Raw genomic sequence first — 26575 nt, forward strand, 5'->3', positions numbered from 1 at the left:
GGAGGGGTTAAGCTGCTGCAGGGCCCGGCCCGCGCGGGGCGAGAGGGGGAGTCCCCGGTAGAGGAGGCGCGGCGCGGGGTGCAGGGGCGGGGAGGGGGCGGGGCGGCAGGGCGCTGGGCCGCGGCGCTTAGAGCGGGCGGGAGCCGCAGCCGCAGCGAGGCCGGCGGGCGGGAGCGCACGCTGGTGGCGCGGGCCAGGCAGGGTTCGGGCTCCGCGCTGCGGGTCCCAAGAGTGAGTGAGCGAGCACGCGCGCGGGCGGGGCGTGGGGCACAGAGGGTGCGGCCCCTAGGGATCTCCTAGGGGCAGGCCGGCGGGGACTGCGGGTGGGTGGGGAATCTGCGGTCCTGGGTGGGACAGAGCTTTCGGAGAGGGTAAGGCACTTAGAGCCACCCGCAGGAGGGGGGCGTCCGTGGTATACAGGTGCTCTCCTGAAACGTCTCTACCAGGCTCTTTCCTGCAAGTCCCCATTTGACAGATGGGAAAATTGAGGTTCAGAGAGGCTAAATGATTCTCAAGGTCACTCAGCAAGGAAGCAACAGACAAGAGGGAACGACTCTGAGAAGTCCTCAGGAGGACTCCTTAATGTGGGGGAGTTTGTGTAAGGGCGAGGTCCCTTTCCTTGGGGCAAGGTTCTGGCGAGGTCCAGGAATGTAAAGAACCCCAGGCTTTAGGGCTGTGTGCCCTGGAGCCTGGTTGAAGGGGGAGGGGCGGCAGACTGGGTGTGTGCGCAACCACGGGGGTATGTGGATGCGCGTGGGAGTGTACATGCGTGGAGATGCACTGTCTTTGCGTGTGTGCACACGTGTTCAGATGTCAGAGCTACTGTGATCGAAGGATCAGAGGCTGAGCTGGTTCAAGTGAACAGAAGGTCTGGGAGGTGAACTGCATTCGGGTTTGCATTCTGAAGTAAAGGACTTGGGTATGTGTGGCTGAGGATTTTCATTGCAGGCGTGCATGGGATGTGGGTGCCATTGTGTGTGATTAGGACGGAGGGTGTCTGTGTCCCTGGTGTGTGTGAAAAGGGTCTTCTTGCATTTAATGTAGGTCATTGGCCTCCGGCAAATACCTAGTCTAGAGAATAGGTGTTTGTTCCTGCATGGGTGCTTTTATAGTCCCCACTGATGACCAGGGTTATTAATGGTGTCATGCAGGCCATGGCGCTAGCGGCCCCTTCTGGGCACCCTACTCGGCGCTCTCACGCACCATTTAACTATGCAGCAGGGTGGGTGGGAAGTCAGGAGCCCAGGTTGGGAAGATATATGGCAATTCTGGAAGGGATAGGACGGGACTCCTGGGACCTTAGTACTTGTGAGTTGGGAGTCCGCGGTTCCCAGACTCTGGCTTCCCACTGACATCTCCCAGCCGCAGTGGGTTACCCCCACCCCCGCCCCAGGAATGTTCTCTCTAGCCCTCCTCCTCAAGGGCAAGCCCCTTGGGGATGCTACGGCCCCGCCTCTCACTCGGGGAGCCCAGGAGGGGGCGATGTAGGCAGGACGCCTGGGTTCCCTCCTCCCTCCTTCCATCCCAGGGAGAAATTCCTCCGAGGTCCCCTCAGGCACTGGGTTCCCAAAATAACCCTGCGGGGGAAGGGAGGCTGTGAAGGGAGGGGAAACGGGAGGAGCGCAGAGTCAAGCTGTGGGGTGCTGCAGGTGCCTGTGGGGAGCAAACGCAGTGAGAGGAGGGCCCGCCAGGAGGCTTCGGGCACTAACTAACTCCTGGGGTCCTGGCTCGTCCCTTATTCTTGTAGAACCCTTTTACTCTCCCGCGGCTCCGCGGGTGGGCCGGAAGCCTCTCAGCTAGTCCATTTCCCAACTAGCGAGTTGCACCATCCCGGCGCAGGACCGTTTAACCCCGGAGGGCAGCAGCAGGCAACTCCGCCCCTGCCCAGCAGAGGGCGTGCCCACCCCGCCCCGTTCCTGCGGGCTCGCCAGCTACCAACCCCCTCCAGTCCCCTCCTCCCCCCCCCCCCCCGCGCCTCCGCTGACTCCCACTTCTCTCAGGACAGGGGTACGAATCGAGCACTGTGGGAGGCTCTGAGAGTGTAACTTGGGTCTAGCCCACTGGCACCGGCAGCCATGGCGAGCACTCTGGACCTGGACAAGGGTTGCACCGTGGAGGAGCTGCTCCGTGGCTGTATCGAAGCCTTTGGTGAGTTGCATGCAGCACGAGGGGTCACACCCAGCTGGATCCTGAATCAGACTCCTGGCCAGGACCTACCCAGAGGCTCCTATTTTGAAGTCTACTTAAGGAAAGCCCTTCGTCTTTGCAGAGAAGTGCCCCAATGTACCCCTTATCCAGACGTCAAGGAGGGGGGCCCAGGGTCCCAACTCTGACCTGGGAGGGGCATTATCTGTCTCCCGGGGGGGATCCGGAGGAACTCTATCTCTAGCCTGGGAACTGTTTCCGGCAGATGGGGGTTGGTTTATCTGGTGAAAGGGGTGCCCCTTCCCCCAGCACTCAGGAAATGACCTCTGGATTCTTGACCCCGGGGAACCCGGGCTCCTTCCGCCCCAGCTGGTTCCCCTCTGGACTATGGGCTTGCTCCAAGCTCTCCTCCATCCTCTGGATCCTGTGGTACCCCTCATCCACCCAGACTTATTTCTCAATTTTCACTCCTGGCTTTGGAGTGTTGGGAAATTCAGTAGGTGTGGGTGGGGTTGGGAGTGCAGACCCAGGGACCTGTCACCAGACTGCAGACTAGCTTAGGCATCCGAGCCTCAGGACCAAGGGTCAGCTGGCTTCTTTTGGACTTTTGGAGCAGATGACTCTGGAAAGGTGCGAGATCCACAGCTAGTGCGCATGTTTCTCATGATGCACCCCTGGTACATACCTTCCTCTCAGCTGGCTTCGAAACTGCTCCACTTATATCCTTGGCAGGGGCATGGCTCAGGCTCGGTTGTCCACTAGTCCATTCCCCTTGGCTTGCTCAAGACCTTAGAGCCTGGAGTGTAAGCCCTACCTATATCCCACAATTCAGACACTGTCCAGTGTCCTTCTAGGACCTAGGTTTTGCCCTGTTCCTAGTTGAGGATTTGGGCTTTTCTCTTACCTTGGCTTTGGCCTCACTCTCCCCTGAGGTCTGGGGTCAGCCCCTGCTCTACTCAGAGGCCTCCTCTTACCCTTCTTTGAGGCCAGGTCCTCCTTTTCATCTATGGTGACATTCAGCCCTCTACCTCCACCTATACTTCTGGAGAATTCATCTATCAGTTCCCTCTTCCCCGTGCATTCTGGAACCCAGGCTTTGCCTCAGAACCTTGGTGCTCCTTTGTCCGCCCGTCTTCCTAACCTTAGGTTCCAGTCTGTTGTCCTTAACTCTCCTTTACCTATCAGCAATCCCGGAAGGACAACTCCAATTCCCTACAGGTGAAAACCTGTCACCTGGTCAGGTGAGTCTGGGCCCTGACCCCTCTCCTCTTGGTACCCTTTTGAAGCTCCATGTGGGCTGCAGGAGTGGATAGCATTTAGGGTACCTACCATGTGGGTTTGCCACTGAACACTGCCCATGTGTGCTACCAGCCTTGTTTTCTGCTGATGTGCACTGGGGTTGTGGATGGAGAAGCAAAGATCTGGGACGAAGGGGTGGGAGCGGGGATGGGGGCATTCCTACTGTAACATAATGTACTTTGAACTGCTTTACCTCACTCTCTGGGGGTGAATACAGCCCTAATAGTTCCTCCTGAGTCCACTTGGAATGGTGGGTGAAGAAGGAAAGACTGCCTTACATGACATTACTGTGCCTGCCCCTCCGCCAGGTACTGGGTCTCAGCCTTCCCAGCAGAGTTCGACTTGAACCCAGAGCTGGCTGAACAGATCAAGGAGCTGAAGGCTCTGTTAGACCAAGAAGGAAACCGCAGGCACAGCAGCCTCATCGACATCGAGAGTGTGTGCGTGGGGGCGGAGCTCAGGGGGCACTACGCATGCTACACCATATGTGCTTAATAAATGTCTGTTCAATTGAATGAGTGAGGGTCATGTCACTCTCTTGCTTTAAAACCTTCCATGGCCCCCTGTCTCCTTCAGAACACCTATCCGGCCATTAAGGCCCTTTGTGATGTTAAGTCAGCCACACACTTCATACTGGGGCTCCTGGGGTTTGCTCCCCATCGTCTGTCCTTCATCCTTCCTCTCCATGGTGCTCCCTCTTGTTGTCCTGTCATTCTCCATTCTCACCAGACTCAGCACAAGTGTGAGTCCCGGCCCAGTGAGGGTACTCCCCTTTTGCAGAGCAGAATCTGCCATTCTTTCCTGCGCTCCTGAGACGCTCTCTGCAGACTCCTGCCCAGAGCCTTTGGGACTTGTGTGCCACTGTTTGGTGATAGTGCGTTTCTGTGTCTGTCTCCCCCGGTAGATTGTGAGCTCCCCGAGGGCAGGAACCGTGTCTTGCTCATCTCTGTACCCCAGTGCCTAGCACAGCGCCTGGCAGAGTACGTTGTCCATCCGTGTGTGTTGAGCGTGTGGTGAAAGGGACACGTGAAGGAGTTGCTGGGACTTGGGGATGTTAGTGCTTAGGATGGTGGCCCCTGCTGCTTAGGTCCTGAGTCAGTTTGAGTGGCATGTCTGAGTGAGAGTGGGATCACAGGAAGCAGGGGACATCTCCAGCACAGGGCTCACTACCCCTGCCCCCCCAGCCCCACCTACAAGTGGAAGCGGCAGGTGACCCAGCGGAACCCTGTGGAACAGAAAAAGCGCAAGATGTCCCTGTTGTTTGATCACTTGGAGCCTATGGAACTGGCAGAACATCTCACCTACTTGGAGTATCGGTCCTTCTGCAAGATCCTGGTGTGGCCTGAAGGCTTGTGGTGGGGGTACAGTATGGGCTGAGAAGGGAGTTCCAGAAAGGGCCAAGACTTGGGGGTATGCTGGCTCCCAGGGATGGTTGGGTGGTTTTGTCAAATGACATCGGGAAGCTGAGCAAGGCAGACAGTGATGGGAGAGGCCAACGGGGCACTGGGGTCAACCCCACCTGTCCCCAGTTCCAGGACTATCTCGGGTCAACCCCACCTGTCCCCAGTTCCAGGACTATCACAGCTTTGTGACTCATGGCTGCACTGTAGACAATCCGGTCCTGGAGCGATTCATCTCCCTCTTCAACAGTGTCTCTCAGTGGGTCCAACTCATGATCCTCAGCAAGCCCACAGCCACGCAGCGGGCGCTGGTCATCACACATTTCGTGCATGTGGCAGAGGTGCCCACCTTCCCTGAGTTCATCAAGCCCTGCCCCTTCTCTCCTTAAGGGCAGCTGGGTGACATGCTGCCTTGCCCTCTTTATTTGCCTTCCAGAAGCTGCTGCAGCTGCAGAACTTCAACACGTTGATGGCCGTCGTGGGAGGCCTGAGCCACAGCTCCATCTCACGCCTCAAGGAGACCCACAGCCATGTCAGCCCTGACACCATCAAGGTGCCTGGTTTCCAGACTGGCCTGTGGTTCACAGCTGCTGCCTTTCCAGTGCAGTGCTGGGGTCTAGGCATGACTGTTCTTGTATGACAGTTGAGGAAACTGAGGCTTGAAGGAGGGAGCAAGGTCTCTAACTATACAATGCAAGTGTCGGTGGTGGGTCCCCAGGCCTGCTCGGTCCCAAAGCTGATTTCTTCTTTTTATTATTTTATTTTATTTTTTTATGTTTGTTTGTGTAGTGTATGTGTGTATGTGTGTTCGTGAGTGCATGCAGGAGACCGAAGGCTGACTTTTATTGTCTTTCTCTGAACTCCATCTTATCCTTTTAAAATTCAGAAATCTAAAAAAACGTTGCTATGTCTTAAAGGATGATTGGTGACCCAAGCCCAAGCAGCAGGGCTCAGGGTCAGAACCTCCAGGATGAGAACTTTCCTTTTCTTCTTAGCTTTTCTGTGTGTGTATCCCAGAGCAAAATCCTGGGGCCTTTTGTTGTCTATTTCCACCGGCCTCGGAGTAGACACAAATGGGATTTTCCGTTTTGGAAGGTCTCATTCCACCTGGATGGGAGGAACTTCCCATCCTGTCCCATGGCGACCATTCATTTTATTGTCGCATGTTACTGCAAGTCTGCCCTAATTTAGTATTTGTTGAACTGTTGAACATTTGAGGGCTTTCTTTTTTATAAATTAACTTACTTAGTGTGTGCTTACTTACTTAGTATGTGCCTATACATGGGTGTGCTCACATGCCCATAGCACAGTTCTTGTGTGGAGCTCAGAGGACAACACGCAGGAGTTTGTTTTTCCTTTTATAATGAGAACCCTGGAGGTTGAAACCAGGTTTTCAAGCTTGATGGCAAGTCTTTACCACTCAGTCATTTTGCTAGCATTCTCTCTGCTTCCCTCCTTCCCCCTCCCTCCTTCCTTCTCTCCATCCCCCTCCCTCCTTCCTTCTCTCCATCCCCCTCCCTCCTTCCTTCTCTCCATCCCCCTCCCTCCCTCCTTCTCTCCATCCCTCTCTCCCTCCTTCTCTCCATCCCTCTCTCCCTCCTTCTCTCCATCCCTCTCCCTCCTTCCTTCTCTCCATCCCTCTCCCTCCCTCCTTCTCTCCATCCCTCTCTCCCTCCTTCTCTCCATCCCTCTCCCTCCCTCCTTCTCTCCATCCCTCTCCCTCCTTCCTTCTCTCCATCCCTCTCCCTCCCTCCTTCTCTCCATCCCTCTCCCTCCTTCTCTCCATCCCTCTCTCCCTCCTTCTCTCCATCCCTCTCCCTCCTTCCTTCTCTCCATCCCTCTCCCTCCCTCTTTCTCTCCATCCCTCTCCCTCCCTCTTTCTCTCCATCCCTCTCCCTCCCTCCTTCTCTCCATCCCTCTCCCTCCTTCTCTCATCCCTCTCCCTCCCTCCTTCTCTCCATCCCTCTCTTCCTCCTTCTCTCCATCCCTCTCCCTCCTTCCTTCTCTCCATCCCTCTCCCTCCCTCCTTCTCTCCATCCCCCTCCCTCCCTCCTTCTCTCCATCCCTCTCCCTCCCTCCTTCCTTCTCTCCATCCCTCTCCCTCCTTCCTTCTCTCCATCCCCCTCCCTCCTTCCTTCTCTCCATCCCTCTCCCTCCTTCCTTCCCTCCATTCCCCTCTCTCCCTCCATTCCTTCTGCTCCCCTCTCCTTTCCCTCCCTCTCTTCCTCCTTCCTTCCTCTCTCCTTTTCTCTTTAATTTTCTCTCTCTTTTGGATTCAGGGTATCACTGTGTAGCCCTGGTTGTCCTGGAATTCCCTATGTAGACAAAGCTGACCTCAAATTCATAACGATCTACTTGCCTCTGCCTCCGCGTCCACAGCCAGATCTTGTTTATTTTTTGAGATGGGGTCTCATGTATTCCAGGCTGTCCCTGAACTTGCTGTGACCATGCACCCCTGCGCTCTTGCCTTTATCTCTGGTCAGAGACCTTCACCGCCACACCTGATTGATGAGGTGCAGGAGGCTGGGGCTTTCTGCACAACAGGAACAACTGCACCAACTTAAGAGTTTCTTTTTTCTTCTTTGACCCCCCCTCCCCAATCCCAACCACTTTTTGAGACAAGGTTTTGCTGTATAAAATCTCAGGTAGCTTGGGACTCACTATGTAGATGGGGCTGACTTTGAATTTACAGTTAATCCTCCTGCGTCTGCCTCCCCACTGCTAGGATCTTGGGCTTATGTCACCAGGTTCAACTTAAGGTTTGTCCACACCAAACACCCTGTCTCATAGCATCCTTCTTGGTCAGTAGGCTGTTGTTTAAATGTTGATAACCCGTGTTCATGCCCGGTGTGTATATATGAATGTGTAGCTGGTTGTACTTGTTTTCTCGGACTCGTGAACTATGAGCTTTGAGCCCTGGAGCCTGGGAGAGCAGCACTGGGAGCTGATGAGGGAGGACTTGACCTTCTCGCCTATCCTTGACCTTGTTCCCTCTCCCTTCCCACAGTTCCAGGGCTGAGGTGGGAGGATAGTTGAGTGGTGTGCGTGTGTGTGAGTGACACTCTGCCTCCCCCCAACCCCCAGCTCTGGGAAGGTCTGACAGAACTAGTGACAGCTACTGGCAACTACAGCAACTACCGGCGAAGGCTGGCGGCCTGCGTGGGCTTCCGCTTTCCTATCCTGGGTGTGCACCTCAAGGATCTAGTGGCTCTGCAGCTGGCTCTGCCTGACTGGCTGGACCCAGGTCGGACCCGGCTCAATGGAGCCAAGATGAGGCAGCTTTTCAGCATTCTGGAGGAGTTGGCTATGGTGACCAGTCTTCGACCACCAGTGCAAGCCAACCCCGACCTGCTGAGTCTGCTCACGGTGAGGGGCTGGGCACGGTGTCTGCATTTGCATCTGCTGTGACTGTGTGCTCCTGGGCTCTGAACAAGGAGCTGAGGTTTAACCTGGGCTCTGTCTGGGGCTTGCTGTGGACTATGAGGCAACCTCACGGCTGGGCCGAGACATAAACCTCTGATCTCAGGAGGTTGTTATGAGGCTTGGTCTGAGGCTGGGCCTGGCTCCTTGGTCCTGGGTTGAGGTCCTGGCAGTGGGTTATATTCAAAAGGTTTGGATTTGTGGGTGACATGGGTGATTTCTAACACAGCCTTGGCTACTGAGTGAAGTTTTTTCTTTTTCTTTTTTTTTTTTTAAGATTTATTTATTTATTTATTTATTTTCTTTTTTTCGGAGCTGGGGACCGAACCCAGGGCCTTGTGCAAGATTTATTTATTTAATGTATATGAGTACACTGTAGCTGTCTTCAGACACACCAGAAGAGGGCATCATTACAGGTGGTTGTGAGCCATCATGTGGTTGCTGGGATTTGAGCTCAGGACCTCTGGAAGAGCAGTCAGTGCTCTTAACCACTGAACCATCTCTCCAGCCCGTGAAGTTCTTTTAGTATTTATTAATTTTGTTTTTGAGACAGGACCTCACTTTGTAGCCCCGGCTACTCAGACTTCCTAGGGACCCTAGGCTAACCTTGAACTCATGGAGGTCTTGATGCCAGGTCAGTAGGTCTGACTCTACTTCTTGGCTGATATTCGTCAGTGAGTTGTGTTTAAAGTTTGCCCCGTGGGATAGCTGGCGTGGAAATTGCCTTGGTCTTGAGTCTAGCTTTCACATTAGGCTCTGGGCAGACTGGTAGTCCTGTGGCCTTGGGTTTGTGTCTCTGGTGTGAGAGAGAAGCAGGGACCAGAAGGTATCACCAGACCTATGTGTCCCAGGTGTCCCTGGACCAGTATCAGACGGAGGATGAGCTGTATCAGCTCTCTCTGCAGCGAGAGCCACGTTCCAAGTCATCGGTAAGGGAGCCCCCTCATCCCTTGCTTTGCACCGTAGGATCTCAGGGTGCAAAGACAATCCCCATTCACTACACTCATTGGCTTGCCTGACAATGGAATTCTGGGAGTGGGGGTGGGGTGGCTTTGGGCAGACTCTCTTTCTATTTACTGGAACCTTAGATTCATTCCTACTCTGGCCCTGGCTCAGACCTGACCCTTTCCACAGCCCACCAGCCCCACCAGCTGCACCCCGCCTCCCCGGCCGCCTGTGCTGGAAGAGTGGACCTCAGTTGCCAAGCCTAAGCTGGACCAAGCCTTGGTGGCCGAGCACATTGAGAAGATGGTGGAGGTAAGAGGCGTGGAGGCCAAGGGAATCTGCTGGAAATAGGGGTCTGTGAAGCTAGTTTCCCCAGAGCCTTGCCCTGGAAGCCACTGTTAGTGCCAGTGCTCTGACCATCTCTGGGGGACACCAACCTCAGCCAACTAGTTGCATTATGGGCTGGTGAGACAGGAGAAAATGGAGTGTGGGAGACATCTCTGGTATTCTTTATAATATATAGACTGGACTCAGAGGTTTCTTTTAATTCTCCCCTCTCCTGGCTTCACATGTTCCTCTGTAGTCTGTGTTCCGGAACTTTGACGTTGATGGGGACGGTCACATCTCCCAGGAGGAGTTCCAGATCATCCGGGGCAACTTCCCTTATCTCAGCGCCTTTGGGGACTTGGACCAGAACCAGTGAGGAGGACAAGGGCCTGGGGGTGGGGTGGGGTAGAGGGAAGATATCAATCCACTTCCCCCTTGGGCTCCAGTGTCTGTGTGTGCAGAGAGCGAGGCCTTGCCCCTGTGGCTGTGATGTTTTGGGATGTGGGGAAGCTGCCAGTCATAGAGGGAGAGTGTTACTTTGCTAGTTTGAACAAATGGGGGAGCCTCACCTGAGCCTTGTAAAGAGAACACTTTTATTTGTAGAGCTCATAGCTGCCAAGAGGGGCAAGTCGAGCCCCTGGGTAGCTGGCTTTAATGAACAGATAAGAAAGGCTGTACTTAGCAGCACCCAGTTGCTTATCCACAATTCATATGTTGACAATTTGGAAAAACATCTGGTTCTCTGAAGCAGGTTGAATGTGTCCTCTGTAACCATGTTTATGCCCCATTTTTGCTGAGATGACAAAAAAAAAAAAAAAAGTCAAAATTTGCAGTCCATCCCAGGTTGATTTATTTTTAAATGTGACCTGTATTTCAAAAATATGTGGTTTGGGGGCTGGGAATGGGTCTCAGTCAGTAGAGTATCAGCCTAGCATGTATGAGGTCCTGGGTCTCATCTCTTAATACTGACTTTCCTGGAATCCAGCACTGGGGAGGTAGGAACATGAGGGTCGGAAGCTCTGGGTTATTGTCGATTACATAGCAAATTTGAAGCTAGCCTGGGCTACATGAGGCTTGGTTTGGAAAAAAAAGTAGGGCAGGGGGTATCCAGACCTTTAATTCAGCACCAGTGAGGGGAGGGGCAGGGGCAGGTGGACTTTGAGGATAGCCTGTTCTACATAGATAGCCTGTTTCCACACCGGATCCCCACTGAAAAAGGAAGCAAATGTTCCTTTGCTTATTATGTAGACCAGGCTAGGTTGAACTCATAATATACCTCATGCTGGCCTCAAATTCCTTATTTTCCCTAGTGCTGGGATCAGAGGCGTAAGCCACCATGCCTAGCTGCCTGTGTCCTTCCTAGTACCCATGTAAAATGGATGGAGATTTGGTCTGAAGTGAGTTTTGTGGACAAACAGGATTCATGACATCTGACTGGTGGCTTTGAGGCTTCTGCTAGACTGCGACAGTCTCCTCCATGGGCTGATGGGTGGTTTTTCTTTTTCTTGTTTTTTTTTTGGGGGGGGGCTATTCAGTGGGATGCAGCTGTTTATAACTCTGGAGGCTGTGGTTTCAGGGAGCCTCCACCCTAAGACAACCTTATGTAAACTCGGACCACTGATTGGCCACCAGACGCCTGTATTGGTCTCATAGAGAGAGGAGGGCATTTACAGGGCCATGGGTCAGTGGCAGGTACTAGGCTGAGCATGCACAGGGCTCTGGGTCTCATCTCCAGCTCCCTGACAGGAAGGGCAGCCTGCTCCTCTTCCCAGGACTGGTCCCAGCTCACTGCCGCTCTGCAGTCCATTTTTTATCCCTGCCTCTCTGACCCCCCCCCCCTTTTTTTAAGAGTTTTTTGTTTGTTTGTTTGTTTGATTGAGACAAGGTTTCCCCATGTGGCCCTGGCTGTTCTGGAACTTGCTATATATATCAGGCCAGCCTCCAATTAACTGCATCGCTGAATGTGGTGTTGAACTCCTGATTCTCTAGCCTTGGCCTCCCCAGAGCTCCTCCGATTGAAGGTTTACATTTGTGGTCCACCACATCTGGCTCCCGAAGTGCTGCTCTCTTTGCTTCTGGAACTTGGAGATAGACTCTATCTCTTGCAAAACAAAACAAACAAACAAACAAAGAAAGAAACAAAAAAAGAACCCTGTTGGTCAGTTTTTTTATTTATTACTATTATTGTTTATTTACTTCAGTTTTTGGAGACAGGGTCTCACTCTAGCCTACATTGGCTGGGAAGTTACTATGTAGCCCAGGATAGCCTTATAGCCTTGTTGGGATTGCAGGGATGAGCCATCACAGTCTACTTTTTAGTTTATCTCTGCACAGGTCATTATTGAACCCAGGGCCTATGCATACCAAACACTTTCATCCCCAAACCACATCCCAGGTCTGTTTTTGCTTTTTTTTTTTTTTTTCCCCCGGAGCTGGGGACCGAACCCAGGACCTTGTGCTTGCTAGGCAAGCGCTCTACAACTGAGCTAAATCCCCAACCCCAGGTCTGTTTTTATGTTTGCTTTCCGTTGTACCACAGACATCTTCCATGTGGATTTGTGTAGGCTTGCAGTGTTTTATTTACTATTTGTTTATTTATTTAGGGTTCTGGGTATGGAGACTAGGGCTTCCATGTCTTAGGAAAGCACTCTACCGCCAGGCTGTGGTATCCACATTATCTCATCCTTTAGAGGATTGCACCGTGTGGCTGGCCACCCTTCACCTGTGCTTCCTCCAGCTGATGTCCTTGTAGACTGGTCCAGAGCGTCGCTGTTTATCCGCCCTGCTGCTGGGGAAGTCTTTGTATCCACTCCTTTGGGCCAATGTTTCTGCAGGAGACATTCCTAGAAGTGGGATCACCTGATCCAAAGCAGTGCCCATTCTAAGTTAGGAGGGAGAGACTGCCAACCTGACCTCGGAGGAGCCTGTACCAGGCTGCACCGCATCAACCGTGCCCAAGTGCCTGTGTCTCAAGCTCCTTGCCAAGAGCGGCGGCTGTAATAAGCCTTTCAGCTCTGCCGCTTGAGTTGGAAAATGGTTGTCCTTGCTAATTTGCATTTCTTCAATTTGGCTGGGGACCATCTATTCATATGTTTATGGGCCACTTATATTTCTTCTGTTAATTGTTCATACTCTTTGTCTGTCACCTGCTGGGTTTGTGCGTCTTCTCATTGATTTTTAGAATCTGTACCAATGGATATTAACCCCTCGCTGTTGACTGTGTTTGCAAATATCTTCTTCCTGTCTGTCACTGATGTCGTCTTTTTCCATAAAAAAAATTTTTTTTTAAAGCTTTCTGTGTTTGATATGTCAACCTTTCCCTGGCTCTTTTGGATTTGTACGGTGTGTAGAAAGGCCCCCTGCTCAAGATCACCGAGCAATTCTCAGATCTTACCTTCATGGTTTTACCTACTTATCGGTGTCTCATTCCAGGAGAATGTGGTTTTCATGCAGTTCGCATATGTCATGTAAAGTCTTATATTTTAGTATTTGTTTTTTAAATCACTAGTTTTCCCACTGAGATGAAGGCTCTCTAGTGTCATAACATAGAGTATCAAGTTTCAAGTAAGGGCCAACTGTGGAAGTGACAGCCACCAAGAAGTGACCAAGCAGCGGGGTGTGGTGGCACATGCCTGTAATTCCACATTCTGAGGCTTGGGCTTGGTAATAATAGCAAGTTAGAGGTCAGCCTCAGCCACAGGAGTCTCAAAAAAGTAGCAAGGCCAAATGGCTCAGGCTCGTAATCCCAGCACGCACGTGGGAAAGAAGCAGAGGCAGACAGATCTCTGTGAGTTCTATCCTGGCTGGGAACATAGGGAGTTTCGGACCAGCCAGGCCTACTTAGGGAGAGTTTTCCTCAAAAGCCAAACAAGCGAACAAACAAATGGAAAGCAGGGGCGGGGGTGGGGTAATCTGAAATTAAAATGTAAAAAATAGAAAAGAGAAGTGACTAAGGACCTACCTAGCCACCTGGACATTTTATATGCATTTTCTCCTGTGACCCTCAACAATACACGAAGCATAGGCAGTAGGATTATGCCCATAAGATATAAGGAAACTCAGGCACAGGGTGATTAGTCAGTAGATGGGAGTGTTCAGTTTTTCTATGTAGTCCCAGCTAGCCTGAAACTCACTGTATAGACTTGGCTGGCCTTGAACTCTCATTAAAGGCATGCGCCACCATGGCCAGTTAGAGCTGGGTTCTAAACTGAGATCTATGCCCAGAACACGCATTCTGGCATCTAAAATTCGTTACTAGATTAAAAGGGGCCCTTGGGATGCCGGGGTTTGGAGGAAACCCCGTATCAGAGGCACAGACAGCTATTCCAGGGTACCCCAATTCACAGGCGCCCTGTAGGTGTGGCATAGCACACTGCGTGAAACAGAGACTCCCATCTTCTTTTACTGACACCCCATCTGAGAGCTCCCCATTGTCCTAAGGAGGAAACCCTAGGGAAACCCATACTATTTAGTGGCAGATGTTCCCTGTACGGAAGGTTCAAAGTCATGAACTGGGTGGAGACCTTTTCCTCTGCCCGCGGGATTAGGGAGGCTGGTCCTTGTCCCAGGGGAGGACCCGAGTTGAGATGCCCCCACGCCCACCAGGGATGGCTGCATCAGCCGCGAGGAGATGATCTCCTACTTCCTGCGCTCCAGCTCGGTGCTGGGAGGCCGCATGGGCTTCGTACACAACTTCCAGGAGAGTAACTCGCTAAGGCCGGTCGCCTGCCGACACTGCAAAGCTCTGGTGAGCGCCCCGCTGCCCAGACTTGCAGTGCTAACATCCACCCCTCCAGACCTGGCCTGCCAGTCCATGCCCCGCCCTTTTGCTGGCCCACCCGGTCCATACCGGAACACTAGCCAACTCGCCAAACACCCAGAACTCAGGCCCTGTCTTCCGGACCTATAAAACCCTAACCCCCAAGCATGGCCCCCTTCTTTATTGCAGATCCTGGGCATCTACAAGCAGGGCCTCAAATGTAGAGGTAAGATAAGATGGAACGAATGGCTTCACTGCTGGGTCAAGCTTTGGGGGTGGGGTGGGGAGGGTTACTGTTATAGGGATTTTTATTTTGATGGCCGCAGTTTCCAGGAAGTGAAGTACATTGTAACCAGAGAGGCATCCTGACTGACAGGAGAGGGTTATCTTTTAAGAGGCTGTGGTGAGCCAAGCTGCCCAGGAAAAGAAACTTTGGAGAGGGCGTAGTCCCGGTATTAAATTCACATGAAGAAAGCAACTTGGGAGGAAGCGTGTAGTTTGGTGGGGGTGATTTTTCAGGCGTAAAGAAGGAGCACAGGCCTGGAGGATGGGGTGCAGAGCTTTCTGACCCGTGGCCCTTGCTGGCCCCCCTTCTTCCCTTCCTCAGCTTGTGGTGTGAACTGCCACAAGCAGTGCAAAGACCGACTGTCAGTGGAATGTCGCCGCCGCGCCCAGAGTGTGAGCCTGGAGGGCTCTGCACCCTCTCCCTCACCCACACATACCCACCATCGGGCCTTCAGCTTCTCCCTGCCTCGCCCAGGCAGGCGCAGCTCTCGGCCTCCAGGTAGGAGGGCCTCCAGGAAGGCCTATTAACGTATCCAGGATGCTGGCTGATTCAGACATCACGATTTATTTTTAATTAAAAAAAAAACCATTTATTTTTGGTTGGGACTATAAAGGATTAGATAGGTAACAATACTAGAAAGTGCCCAAAGAACTTTTGACTTTCTGCGGGTGGAGTGGAGGGAGGCCCTAATTTACTTTAGATCAGGGTCTTCCTGTATAGCCCTGGCCAACTCTGCTTCCCACGTACTGGGATTAAAGGTGCACACCCTAATTTTAAAGAGGCTTCAGGATCCCAGTTGAACTTCTGCTTTGTAAGGGGATTGGCATCCCACCAGCCACTTGCATTTTTCTTTTGCCTGCCATTATAAAAGTCTCTTCCCCAGTCACCTCTGAGCGATTCTCTTGGGGTCTCTGTTGCTTTTGATCAGTTTACTGAATGATGGCCAAATGATTATTTTCCTGAGGACGATTAAACTGAGGTCCAAGGCAATTTGACCACAATCATTTGGGTTGGCGTAAGTCCTCAAAAATAGAAAAGAGAAAAACCATTTCAGTGAGTCTTCAGATGGGCCGGGCTCTAAACTGTGCAATATACACAAAATCGACATTTAAGCAAACTGCACCGGCAGCGATGTGGCCGTGGGAAGAGCTTCAGAAGGGAAGAATAAGCCTCAAAAACGGGGTCATTTGGTCATTCCGAGAATTGATTTTTGGAGGATGGGTCTGCTTCCAGGATGAGGAAGGGATGGGAGCCTCCTGTGACAGTAGATGGTTGCCGAGGCCCCCTGGGTCCCAGGGTTAGGGTTGTGGATAACTTTCCCATTGCTCTCCACAGAGATCCGTGAAGAGGAGGTGCAGACTGTGGAAGATGGTGTGTTCGACATCCACTTATAAGACGGTGAGTCCTCCCTTTGCAGGCTGCTACCAGGGTCCCCCCTCACAGAGGGCTGGGTGGCTGATTGGAAGGGCCGAGGCAGGTGGGCCATTTGATGAGGGGTTCCTCATAACTTCTGTTTTTTTCTCTTCCCAGCTGTGACTATCAAGGACTCATTCCTGCCTTGGAGAAAAGACTTGGAGCAGAGCAGGGAGCCAGGGATTCTGGGGCAGGAGGTTGGGGCTGAGGGTGGGGGAGGTTGAGGGTGGCATGCACTGAGAAGAGGGCCAGGGCTGGTGTCCCTAAGGTTGTACAGACTTCTGTGAATATTTGTATTTTCCAGATGGAATAAAAAGGCCCGAATAATTAACCTCGACCATCAGCCTAAAACCCTCAGATGCTGTACTTCTAACTATGCTCTTGCCATCTAGAATTCCACAGGGTGGAAAGATTGGGACCTGCTAGTGGTGGTGGGGTTGTCACAAGGTTTGAGAAGCAGAAAATCTCAGAACACAAGACTCTTGGGAAGAATGGGAGGAGTCCTGAATCTTGGGGACCCCGAGCCTTGGGACCCTTTGCACCCTAGCATTGTAACTAGAGTTTGCACCATAAGCAAGATGCTCCTGCCTTCCAGATAACCTTTTAGGCCTTGGTTGAATACCCCAGGGACTAAATGGCAGGGAGGGAGAGGGCAGTCCAGGATAGCCGTGAGCAGAGCTGAGAGCCAGGAGGGCTGGGGACAGCCAGAGGCTGGGGCTGGTGTACCTCAGGGTGGGGGCTGAGATCCTGGGTCGTGCAGCCTCCTGGCCTGGTGCTGCCGCCAGCCGGAAGGACAGCGACTTCCAGAGGAAATGCATATTGATCCTGCTCAGCTCCGGAGGCCTCTCCTAACCCAGCTTGTTTTGAGCCAGCAGCACCAAGAACATGGTGGTGGGGGTGTCACCACTAAGGCCAAGGCCATTTCTAAGACTGCTCTGACACAGGAGGGTGGTCTATGAGGGGGTTTTCTAGAGGCTCTAGAGCATGACCCAGATGTCCCTAGGGTCAGGAGGTACCAGATAGCAATGCTGAGAGTGGGAGCTACACCCCAGATTTCCACACTGCAGGGTGCTTTACAGCAGCTGTTGGATTGTCCTGGGGGTTGAAAAGGAGCACCCTAAATCCCTCCTGTACATCATGCTATTCTGCAGACCTGGTGGTGCCCTCCAGCCCTGTGGAGAGTGTCCCAGAGCCTTCCAATTCCTGCCTTGCCCGTCTCTGCCTTTTTGACTTTAATTCCCCTGGTCTTCTAGTCCTTATTTTGGGTCACCTCATTTTGCTGCCCCGTCACAAGGATCAGCTTCAGTCCTGTCCCTTATCGAGTCCCCTATACTGCCTCTCCTTCTGTCCTCAGCCCCCTCCTCCCCTCCCCCCTCTTGAGGCTGTAATATCCGTTTCACGATTTGGGGGCTGAGTTGCTATAACAACAGACGGCGATTGTGTTGTGAAGAGCAGCTCGCTCCTGCTCTGCCAGCCTGCCTCCCGCTGCCTCCATCCCTGCAGCCTGGCCGGCTCCCCAGCCCACCCCCAGCCCCTGCTTGGCCTCTTCCCAGTGTGTGGTGTGGTGTGGTCTGGTGTTCAGCTCAGCCTCATCTGGGCTGTGACCCGTACCTGTCTTTCCACTGTCATTCAAATGTATCATGGTCGGGTGTCTGAGCCTCACGTGGTATGTGCCTGAGCATATGTGTGTGGGACCTACACCTGTATTTGCCGGGTTTTCCCTCCCCGTGTGTCCCTGTTGGCTTGTGTACCTGCCTAGAAGGGTGTTGGCTTTGTTTCCCACCCAGGCCCCCATTGGGTGTGAGCCTGTATATTTGAGGGGTGTGTTTTGAAGTGGTGGGGCCCAGCTGCCATGAGGGATCTGAATCTGGGACCTTCCTTGTAGAGGAGAGGGGCAGGGAGGTGGAGCAGACTCCAGTGACCTTTCCTGCCCTTGATGGGAATAGCTGAAGGTAGGGACAGGAGAGCAGTGCTCGCCCTTGCCTCCCTCCCCGCTCAGACTCCTCGGGTTTGAGTCTTGTCACTGGGTCACTGCACCTGCTTGTCTGTCCCTCTGCATTTTGGTGCATGTATGTGTGAGTGTGCAGCCTGCAGGAGGAGGAGCAGCAGATGGGTGGGGCAGTGGGCTGTGGGGTCAGAGAGGCCCTGACTCAGCAGTTCCTGTTCTGCCGCCTCCACTGGCCTCAGCAAGTGGGGGCAGCCTGAGGGTCTCTCCAAGGTCAGAACAGGCCCCAAGTCTGGGACCTTGCTCAGGACTCCCCCTTTCCACTGCCTAGGACTCTGCAGTTAGCTCTCCTCCTAGCCCTCTTCCAGGCTATCAAAGGAGGTCCTCTCTAAGGGGGCTGTGAGTGTGTCCCCATTCATAAACTCAGGAATTGACCACTCTACAATGTACCTTCCGATGGTCCCCTGTGAGTACCTTGGATGTGTTTGCCCTTGATTGTGCAGGTACCTGTGTGTGCACAAGTATGCGGGTTCTTGAGTGAATGTGTTTTTTTCTGTGTTGACTTACCATGGTGGGGCATCTCTGCAGTGTCCCTTTGTGTCTCTTGGAGATGCCGGGCACACACGGATAGGTGTGCACGGCTGTGTGCCCTCATGTGTATCTGCATACATTAGTGGCTAGATGTGTGTTCTTGCATATTGCCTCTGGCTAAGGAAATGCCAACTGCTACCAGCTGTGCAGATCACAGGCCCTGTAACAGAAATCAGGAGCCTGGAGAGAACTGGCAAAGTGGTCTGCCACACACCCACGGCCACACCCACGCCTGCACACTGCCTCATTGAGAAGCCCTGTGTCCAACTTAGTTAATGGTATACACACCTCGGCGCTGGATGTACCTTTCCTCGGTGGAGTAAGTGAAGAGGGGTGTACACTCCTCACACTCTGAACAAACACGGTGATGCAGACATTCTTACTGCAGAAGACCTGCACTCCAGGACCACACTCTTGAAACCCACAGCTAGGGGTAGGAGCTCGAAGGGAGGATTCCACTAGACTTGCATTTAATAACGGCGCGGGTAGCTTCCACCCCGCCACTAGCCTTTTCCTACCCCAGCCCAGCCTTCCACAGGGGTGGGAGGCTGGTTCCAAACTCTGGGATTCCCAGTCTGGGCTGGGAAACCCCACACCCTCAGATCTGTCTCTAGCTCCCCCCCAACCCCCGCCCCTTAGCTTCGTCCTCATCTCAGCAAAGCCCCTAGCTCTTCAGTTCTGGAGGCTTCCAGCTAGAAGACACTGAGACAGTGATTGGTAGGGTCTTTACGAACGACTGGAAAAGCCACTAGCAGTCCTGGGGTGGGAGAGGCTTCCTTGGCTTCAGGTAGCACAGGCCAGCCCCCATATGCAGCCAGCAGAGGGCGCTGAGGCCCAGGCCCTGCTCGGGTCCTTCTCTCTCAGTGCCCCGAGTCGGGGTTCAACCTCTCCTTTGGTTTGTCCCAGCCCTGGACACTATCTTCGGGACCCACCGGCAGGGGCGGGTGGGTGTGGGATCCAACAACCCAACCAAGGGGAGGGGGGCTAGGGCACCTAGGTCCCTAAGACCCGTCGGCTGGGGAGAACACCTGCTGGGTTAAAAAGCCTGGACGTCCGGGCAAAGGTCCTGAGAGTGGAGAAGGGTTCGGATGCCCTGGGGCCGGGACGCCTGGGTCCTCGCGGAGGAGGGAGGCGGGTCATGGAGCCGCGGGACTGGCGGCTTCTGCACCTTTGCATTGGCCGTGCCACTCGTCCGTCAGTGTTGCGTGGTCCAATGCGTGTGCTTGGGGGGCGGGCCCGGGTGCTGATGCTGCCGTCAGTCGGTGTTGCAGGGATGCGGCGGCGGGAGCAGCCGCCCTGACTCTCAGAGCATCCTCCTCCGAGCGGCACCGCGGCGGGGCGGGCGGGGACGCGGCAGGGACCAGGAGGCGCGAGGCGGACGATACCGCTGGTCCCGGATCTGTTACCTGCCGTAGACCCAGCGGTCTCGAGGCTCGGATCCCCACCCTTCAGCTCCTGGCGCCCCCAGAACCAGGTATGGGGGGGGGCTGCGGCGGAGACGGGTGGGGGGCGGGAGCCAATCGGGGGAGGGGAGCAGGTCGGAGGGGGCGGCGGATGCAGAAAGGACGGATTGGGGGGCGGGGGCGCCGAGCAGAGAGGGCTGGCTGGGTGACAGCGAGGAGGTGAAGCCGCTGGGGGAGGTTGGGGGACTCCCTGTGGAAGGGGCATTAGCCCTGAGCTGGGGCGAATGCAAGGTGGTGAGGGAGGGTCGATGGGGGAAGGGATGGGGTCTGAAGGAGGGACATTCATAGGGCTGTGAGAAGGGTTCTGAAATGGGGGGGGGGGCGGCAGGGAGAGGTCCCAGTCTATGCTGGTCCTGGCAGCTGGAAGCAGTGATGGACCAGAGAGGCTGCGAGCTGTTGTGGTCTGAAGGGTCTGCAGGGGAGAAACACTGTCTTAGTGGGAGAGCAGGCAGGCTGGAGAGCGGTTTGGGAAGTGGAGAGGGAGGTCTGGGGGCAACCACTGAAGAAAAGACTACTGGGGGATGGTAGCCAAGGGGAGAGGAGGTTATCAGGAGGGAGCAGAGGGGAAGATGCCAAGATGCTCTAGGCATAGATGAGTCTGACGGGGAAGAGCTGGACAAGATGGGGGGCCTGAGGGAGAGGAGAGAAGCTTGCTGGGGAAAGCTGGGGGTGACAGAGAGGGAAACCAGTAGGAGGAGGCTCTGCTTGGGTGAGAATATACTTGAGGGCAGTGGTAGGGTTCTGATCACTGAGTACTGGAGGGGTAGAGGAACCTTCAGGGCCCTGGGCTTATCCCCCACCCCAAAGAGGTAGGGGACTATTTCTCATGCTCCAGCCTTCTCCCTCAGAGGAAGGGACAGTTTATGCCTGGGTTCTTTGGGATGGAGTATGAGCACAAGGACCCCAGGTTGGCTCCTGGAGGTAAAATTGGATTTGTGGGGGGCTGTTGGGCTGTTACAGTTGCCTTTGCTGTTACCCCCTCTTGAGTCCTAGGAGGCATTCAGAGCCTTAATGAACCGTCAGGGATGGGAGGGATAGTTTCTTGGTGCTCCACAGTAAAAGGGTGCCCAGCTCCATAATATTCTAGAAAATCTGAGGGAGTGGGTCTTGGGTCTCCAGCCCCCTTGACTACTTCCGGCTTTCGTGCACCCTCGTTCTTTGCACATATTGTGGGTGGGTGGGGTAGGCAAGGACCTTCCAGTCATCCCTGCCCCTCCCTCTTGTCCACCTTCTCAGTGTCTGGGTGTTCCTTCTGGGGGAGAGCTTTTTATTCTCTGTCTTCTGTTAGAAAAGGAGAAAGAGAGAAGGGAGCAGGAAGAAAAAGGAGGGGAGGGGAGACTGGCTAGTCCGTTAACTACACGGAGGGCCTTTTGCTTTGTGGGTGCTTTGGCTACTCAGGTCTCAGCTCCCGACTCCAAACCTGGGGATAGCTCAGAGGCGGATATGTCAGAGCCAGAGCAACTTCCTTCTGTAGCTGGGGGAAAGGGTCTGGGTGGGAGGCCCCTTACCTTTGCTGAGGGAAGTGTGCTGGATTCCTCCCTTCCTCAGCCGCACAGGGGTGGGTGGGACTGATCAGCTGGCAGTGGCTGCTCCAGAGCTGTTCCTTGGTTGAATCCACATGACAGCTACTCCTGAGACGAAGGGACAGGGCTCTGGAATAGCCACTGGGGACCTCCATGTCTCTCCAGGCTCAGCCTTTACTCGGGTTCAGCTGCTCCATTCTTTTCTGTCCACCCTTGCCAGTGACACAGACATCCTGACACTGATCCACACACTTGGTGGCACTCACCCAGACACACACCTACACAGGCACACACACCTGCGTCTACAATACAACTCTCTGGCAGCAAACCACCCACGCTCCCCGCCCAGAGAGACTGCCACCTCCTGCCTGCCTCAGAGACCTCCTCCAGGAGCCTTACTTCAGCACACAGCACACACAGAGCCCCTGATTGTCCCCAGGTCTCCTGACAAAGCACTGCCAGCGTCTGTCACTGTTCATGAACTCAGGCTCACAGACTCCTCAGGCCCACTTGCCCTCCTGGCATGCACTGCCACCTCTCCTGGGTATACATGCCCACGCCGACACATTTCCCAGACACACCAACCTCTCTGCCACATCACATGCACCACATGCTAGTCTGGGTCTTAAGCATTGTGCTTCAGGTCTGTATGTGTGTGCGCTAGGGCACAAGGTGGTCACATCCTCTCTGCCTTGACCCGGACCCCATGACTCCCTCCTAAGTTCCTTCTCTGTCACTCTGTTATCATTAATGTTCTTCCAGAAAGCTTTTAAACCTACTCCTACCTGATTGTGACCACAGTCACTCCACGGCAGCTTTGGCCTTCTCCAGAGCCTTTAGTGTTGTCCCCAGCATTTGTGCCCCACACAAAGCTCTCTGCCTGACCGACACTGGAGACGTAATGTCCGTCCCTTCAATTCAAGCTCCCGCTCAGCCCCCACGGGGACTCCCAGAAATGTGTCCTCACACACCACCCACCCCTTGTGGTTCCATCTGTTGGTGTAGTTCTGTCCTGGCCGCTTCCACACTGACAGACCTGTGGACTCGCTGAGGTTTATTCAGCAGTGCACGCCTTTCTGTCATTCTCTGCCACTGCCATCGTTTAACACGGGTGGATGAGGGGGAGGCTTCATGGCCCGTTCCTTGCCCACCACTGATCCTCGTTTTCCTTATCTGTAAAAGGGGTATGTTCCCACACCCATGTCTGAGACATGTCTTAGGGACTGGCTGAGAGGATTTCGATGGCTATAATCATAGTAGCCGCAATTGTACTTAGTAGGCACCTACTGTGTGCCTCAGTGTGAACTTTTTAACCTGGTGTATTTTTCAGGCCCTTGGAAAGTTCCTAGTCAGTGATAGGTGTTCAAATATGTTTTTACATTCATTTATTCCTGTGTGTGTGTGTGTGTGTGTGTGTGTGTGTGTGTGCATGCACGCACATCCTGGCACATATGTAGGGGTCAGAGGACAGCTTGCAGAATTTGGTTTTCTATTTCTACCATGTAGATAACTGAGGAGCAAACTTAGTCAGGTGTGGAAACTCCCTGAGCCATCCTGCTGGCCCAGAAACAGGTTTTTTTGTTTGTTTGTTTGTCTGTTTGTTTTGTTTGTTTTTTAATCATTATTATATCCTTTTCTACCCATGCATGCACACACACCTGTCAGACACCTTCAAGAGCATTCCAACCACTTCAGGCTTACTCATGAGGCCACCCCTGGAAGCCACCTGTCCCTTCTGCATCACTGGGGTACACTCTTACAGGTCTGTGTGCCCCAGCTCTGTAAGGCATAGGAATGATGTCTCTGCTCTCCCCTCCCAGCGCTCACCCCAGGGGTCCATATACTTGTGTTCCAGCCCCCATTCTATCAAGCCATTCACTGCACCTCAGTCCCCAACCCAACCACTGTACAGCTCTACCCAACTGGCAGCAGCCTTGCCACACACACACTTCCAGCTGCCATTCCTGTCCTCTGGCCCTTGCTGTTTGTCTCTAGGCACGCAGACACCACCTTGCATGCTGTGCTCACCTGGAAGGTCTCTTCTTCCTTTCTCCCTTCTTCCTAGGCAAAGTGAAGTATTTAAGAGAATGGAGAAGGTCCCAGAGGCAAGGCAGACTCAAACCGGAGACTGTCTCAGCCCTGTCACTTAGCAGTGCCACCCTGTGTGGCCCCATCTCTTGTAAAAGGGAAGCTCACTAAGATCCACTTTGCTTACTCCCCTTGTTAGGGGAGTTCTTTAAGGCCCTGGCAAGGATTAAAGTAAATACCAGACACATGCAACACTGCAAGCTGTAAAAGGCTGAGACGTTCTAGAAGTAATCATTAACACAACACACACTTTCCCACACTTCAGAAATCTCAGCCATGCTGCACTCTTACACATCTCCTGATGGTGACAATGCTCTTATTATTCTGAAAGAAATAGGAGCTCAAAGAGGCTAAGTACCTTGACAAAGGCCACGCAGGTTGATAGAGGTGTAGCTGGCATTAGAAGCTGGGCTCCTGAGCTCTGACCATGCACACTCTGTCTGGCCTGCTTTGAGACTGTGACTTGGATGTCTGTCTGTCTGGATCTTCTCCTGTCTTCCCTAGGTCACCAGGGCTAGAAAGGAGAGTAGGGAAGAACACAAGAACTGTTTGTAGCCTGTGGATGCTGTCAGTCCTGCCTGGGACTTTAGTGGGAAAAGTGTCCTTAGAGACCATTATGAACCCAAGGGTACCTTGGACCACACTGTCTGACATCCCCTTGTTATGACTCAGGAGCCACCCCCTTCCTACGCCCAGAGTCTCTGAATAGCAGTCATCCCTCCTCAGCTTACACACCTCCTCAGACAGGGAACTCATTCCCCACCCCTCTGAGGCGGCCTACTCCACTGTTTCGTGGCTTGGACCTCTGGCAAATTTCTTTAGAGCTTGAGCCAAATCCTTCCCCCTCAAAACACGCACTTCTCCCACCTGTCCGTGGGCTGCCTTCTGGGGCCACCAGAATGTGTGTAAACCCAGTTCTTCCTCCCTGGCGCCTGGGGGAGGCCCCGGCTGTCTCTCTCCCAGCTGGCATGAAGAGAGGAGAACCAGAGAGAGGCTGGCATTCATAAGGCTGGGGGTGTGTGCGAGCGTGCGTGCATGCATGCGTGTATGTATGCATGCATGTATGTGGGGGTGGCCAGAGAGCTAGCCGGACGGATGCTGGGAGAAGGCTGCTGGCCAGGATGGGCATGGAACTGGTATCTGTTTTGCTCAGTCTGCACCGGGAATTATGGAGCTCTGGCAGGAGGGCCCAGTTGGTCAGGATCGGCTGGCCCAGTGGGAGCATTTAGAATAAGAGGCTAGTGAACTCTGCTCTAGTCTTATTCTTCTGTGTCAACGCTGGGCACTCTCTGCCCCTCTCTTAAGTGCTGAGCCACATTCTCAGCCCAGTCTCTGCTTCCCTGTAGGGAAAAGATGGACTGAACTCCGCAAATGGCATAGTCTTGAGGTGGGTTTGGAGTCTGTCCATGGTGAAGGCCAGAATAAAGGCAGGTGGGCTTGGGGGCCTCAGACACTGCCTGGTGGCCTGTGGGTAATACAACATTCAAGGGAGACCAGAAGACTCAATCTCTGTGCCAGTGACCCTGCCCTCAGCTTTGTTATCATGGGTGGTGACACAGCTTCTTAGGGCCAGGAGGAGGCATCGGGTGGTGTCTCAAGGGTTCAACCTGGTAACTTACAGAGCAAGGAACCCAAAAACGTTGCAGTTCACATGCTACAATGGAGCAGGCCTGGCTGTAAGGAGATGGAGGTGTCTCAGCAGGATGAGTGGACACTGTCATCAGGAGGGGTTGACAGAGGCCCCAAGAACACCAGAATCACCCCACCCCAGCTCTCCCTGTACTACACCACTCGCCCGAGTCTATCTGTGGCTAGGGGTGCTAGGGTGATGTCAGGATGCTGAATCTTGGGATGCCATGGGAAAGGTCAACTCCCCAGAGGGCCAATGGCCTTTGGCCAAAAGGTACCGGCAGTGGACGGCAATGACATCTGTGAGTAGGCAAGGGCTCCTGGGGGATATTTTGGCCAGTGTCCTTGATATTGGAACAAAAGCATGGGTCTTGGGGAGACAGTGCCTGGATACTGTGGGTTCAAAGCTCAGGAGAGGGGTCTTGCCTTCTTGTACAACTTCCTCAACACTTTTACCTTGATGTAGTTGTTCAAGGCAGTGGGGTAGATCGCTGGAGTCTGAGTTGTTGCTGAGGCCTGAGGAAGACTGTCATATCCAGGAACCCCTGTACACTAGGAGTAGAGGAGTTTGGAGGTAGAGCCAGCAGAAGCCTGGCCCCACTGAAGGCAAGGCTGCAGAGAGTAGCCAAGAGCAGCAGGTGTCCCCGGCACCGTGGAATGAGGTGGAGTGGAAAGGACCCAGGTGTCTGCTTTGCTCTCTCAGGGTTGTTTCTGCCTCCTTGCAAGCCTGAAGCTGTCCCAAGGGTCCCTGAGTCCCCAGAGAGGGGACTCCAGGAGGGCTGGGCTTCCTTTTGCTTGACCCTGGTGCAGAGTCAGGAGGCCTCAATTGCAGAGCCATGAGGAGAATGAACAATACGCATGGAGGGTGTGCAAGCCAGACCCGGTCCTTACTCTCCCTAGAGGTTCAACACGAACCCAGCTTCTGCCCCTAGCAGCTGCCTCCACACAGGCGCTCGCACCTGGCTGTTCTCTATCCTCTCTCCCTCTCCCCCACCCTACTCCAGACTAACTGGAGTCACCCTCCTTTCTGGACTCTCAACCATTCTGCCCCCCCCCCGCCCCTGCAGCCAGATAATCTGTCTTTAGCTCTTAGGACCCAAGCCCCTCCTTGGTAGCCTCTGGAATCCTCCCCACCTACCTCCCCTACCCTATCCATCCATCCTCCTTCAACTTCTTTACTGGATGCACAGAACAAGATACTTTCCTCAGGCTTTTTCCTCTGCTACTGCCCTAGAGGCCTGAGTCTCTGGGTTGTGAGTGTGACAGGGGATGGGGTGGGGGTGGGGCAGAGGAAAGACACCCCTCCCCCAAGCTGGGGGTTTGTGAGTGGACAACAGCACAC

The 26575-nt window shown here is 53.7% G+C and overlaps 2 protein-coding genes across 44 annotated transcripts in view; both read left to right on the forward strand.

Annotated features, from left to right (window-relative positions):
* Nucleotides 1–129: 129 nt before the first annotated feature.
* Rasgrp2 (RAS guanyl releasing protein 2) lies at nucleotides 130–16331 on the forward strand. Of its 16 annotated transcripts, none has more exons than XM_087574465.1 (17): nucleotides 130–919; nucleotides 2006–2148; nucleotides 2762–2864; nucleotides 3324–3386; nucleotides 3753–3884; nucleotides 4629–4779; nucleotides 5012–5185; nucleotides 5281–5397; nucleotides 7929–8210; nucleotides 9116–9193; nucleotides 9399–9521; nucleotides 9793–9908; nucleotides 14142–14283; nucleotides 14485–14521; nucleotides 14903–15079; nucleotides 15917–15979; nucleotides 16112–16331. In XM_087574465.1, exons 2-16 carry the CDS (start codon nucleotides 2076–2078, stop codon nucleotides 15973–15975), a joined length of 1827 nt encoding a protein of 608 aa, XP_087430591.1. In that variant the 5' UTR covers nucleotides 130–919; nucleotides 2006–2075; the 3' UTR covers nucleotides 15976–15979; nucleotides 16112–16331. The 16 variants fall into 16 exon arrangements, 11 of the variants coding, with proteins under 11 accessions (XP_087430591.1, XP_087430589.1, XP_087430618.1 ...); XM_087574463.1 differs by having other exon boundaries at nucleotides 130–231; NM_001440010.1 differs by having other exon boundaries at nucleotides 142–231; nucleotides 2001–2148.
* Nucleotides 16332–19767: 3436 nt separating this feature from the next.
* The window catches only part of Nrxn2 (neurexin 2), a 115842-nt gene continuing 109034 nt past the window's right edge, over nucleotides 19768–26575 (forward strand). For 26 of the 28 annotated variants that reach the window (XR_015632866.1, XM_087575101.1, XM_087575911.1 and 23 more), the window contains exon 1: nucleotides 19788–20004. The gene's annotated coding sequence lies outside the window, so the exon portion shown is untranslated. Of the gene's footprint in view, nucleotides 20005–26575 lie in introns of all 28 variants that reach the window. The other 2 variants (NM_053846.2, XM_087577187.1) reach the window with 2 other exon arrangements.

This window comes from Rattus norvegicus, chromosome 1 (genome assembly GCF_021556685.1).
Source record: "Rattus norvegicus strain SHRSP/BbbUtx chromosome 1, alternate assembly SHRSP_T2T, whole genome shotgun sequence".
Classification (NCBI taxonomy): Eukaryota; Metazoa; Chordata; class Mammalia; order Rodentia; family Muridae; genus Rattus; species Rattus norvegicus.

What these genes read in the sequence shown, in the direction of transcription:
- Rasgrp2 (XM_087574465.1), top strand. Translation starts at nt 2,076, where the DNA reads ATGGCGAGCACTCTGGACCTGGACAAGGGTTGCACCGTGGAGGAGCTG. An exon ending in ATTTCGTGCATGTGGCAGAG is followed by an intron (nt 5,186 to 5,280) that starts GTGCCCACCTTC and finishes TTTGCCTTCCAG; the next exon opens with AAGCTGCTGCAGCTGCAGAA. An exon ending in TCAGCCCTGACACCATCAAG is followed by an intron (nt 5,398 to 7,928) that starts GTGCCTGGTTTC and finishes CCCAACCCCCAG; the next exon opens with CTCTGGGAAGGTCTGACAGA.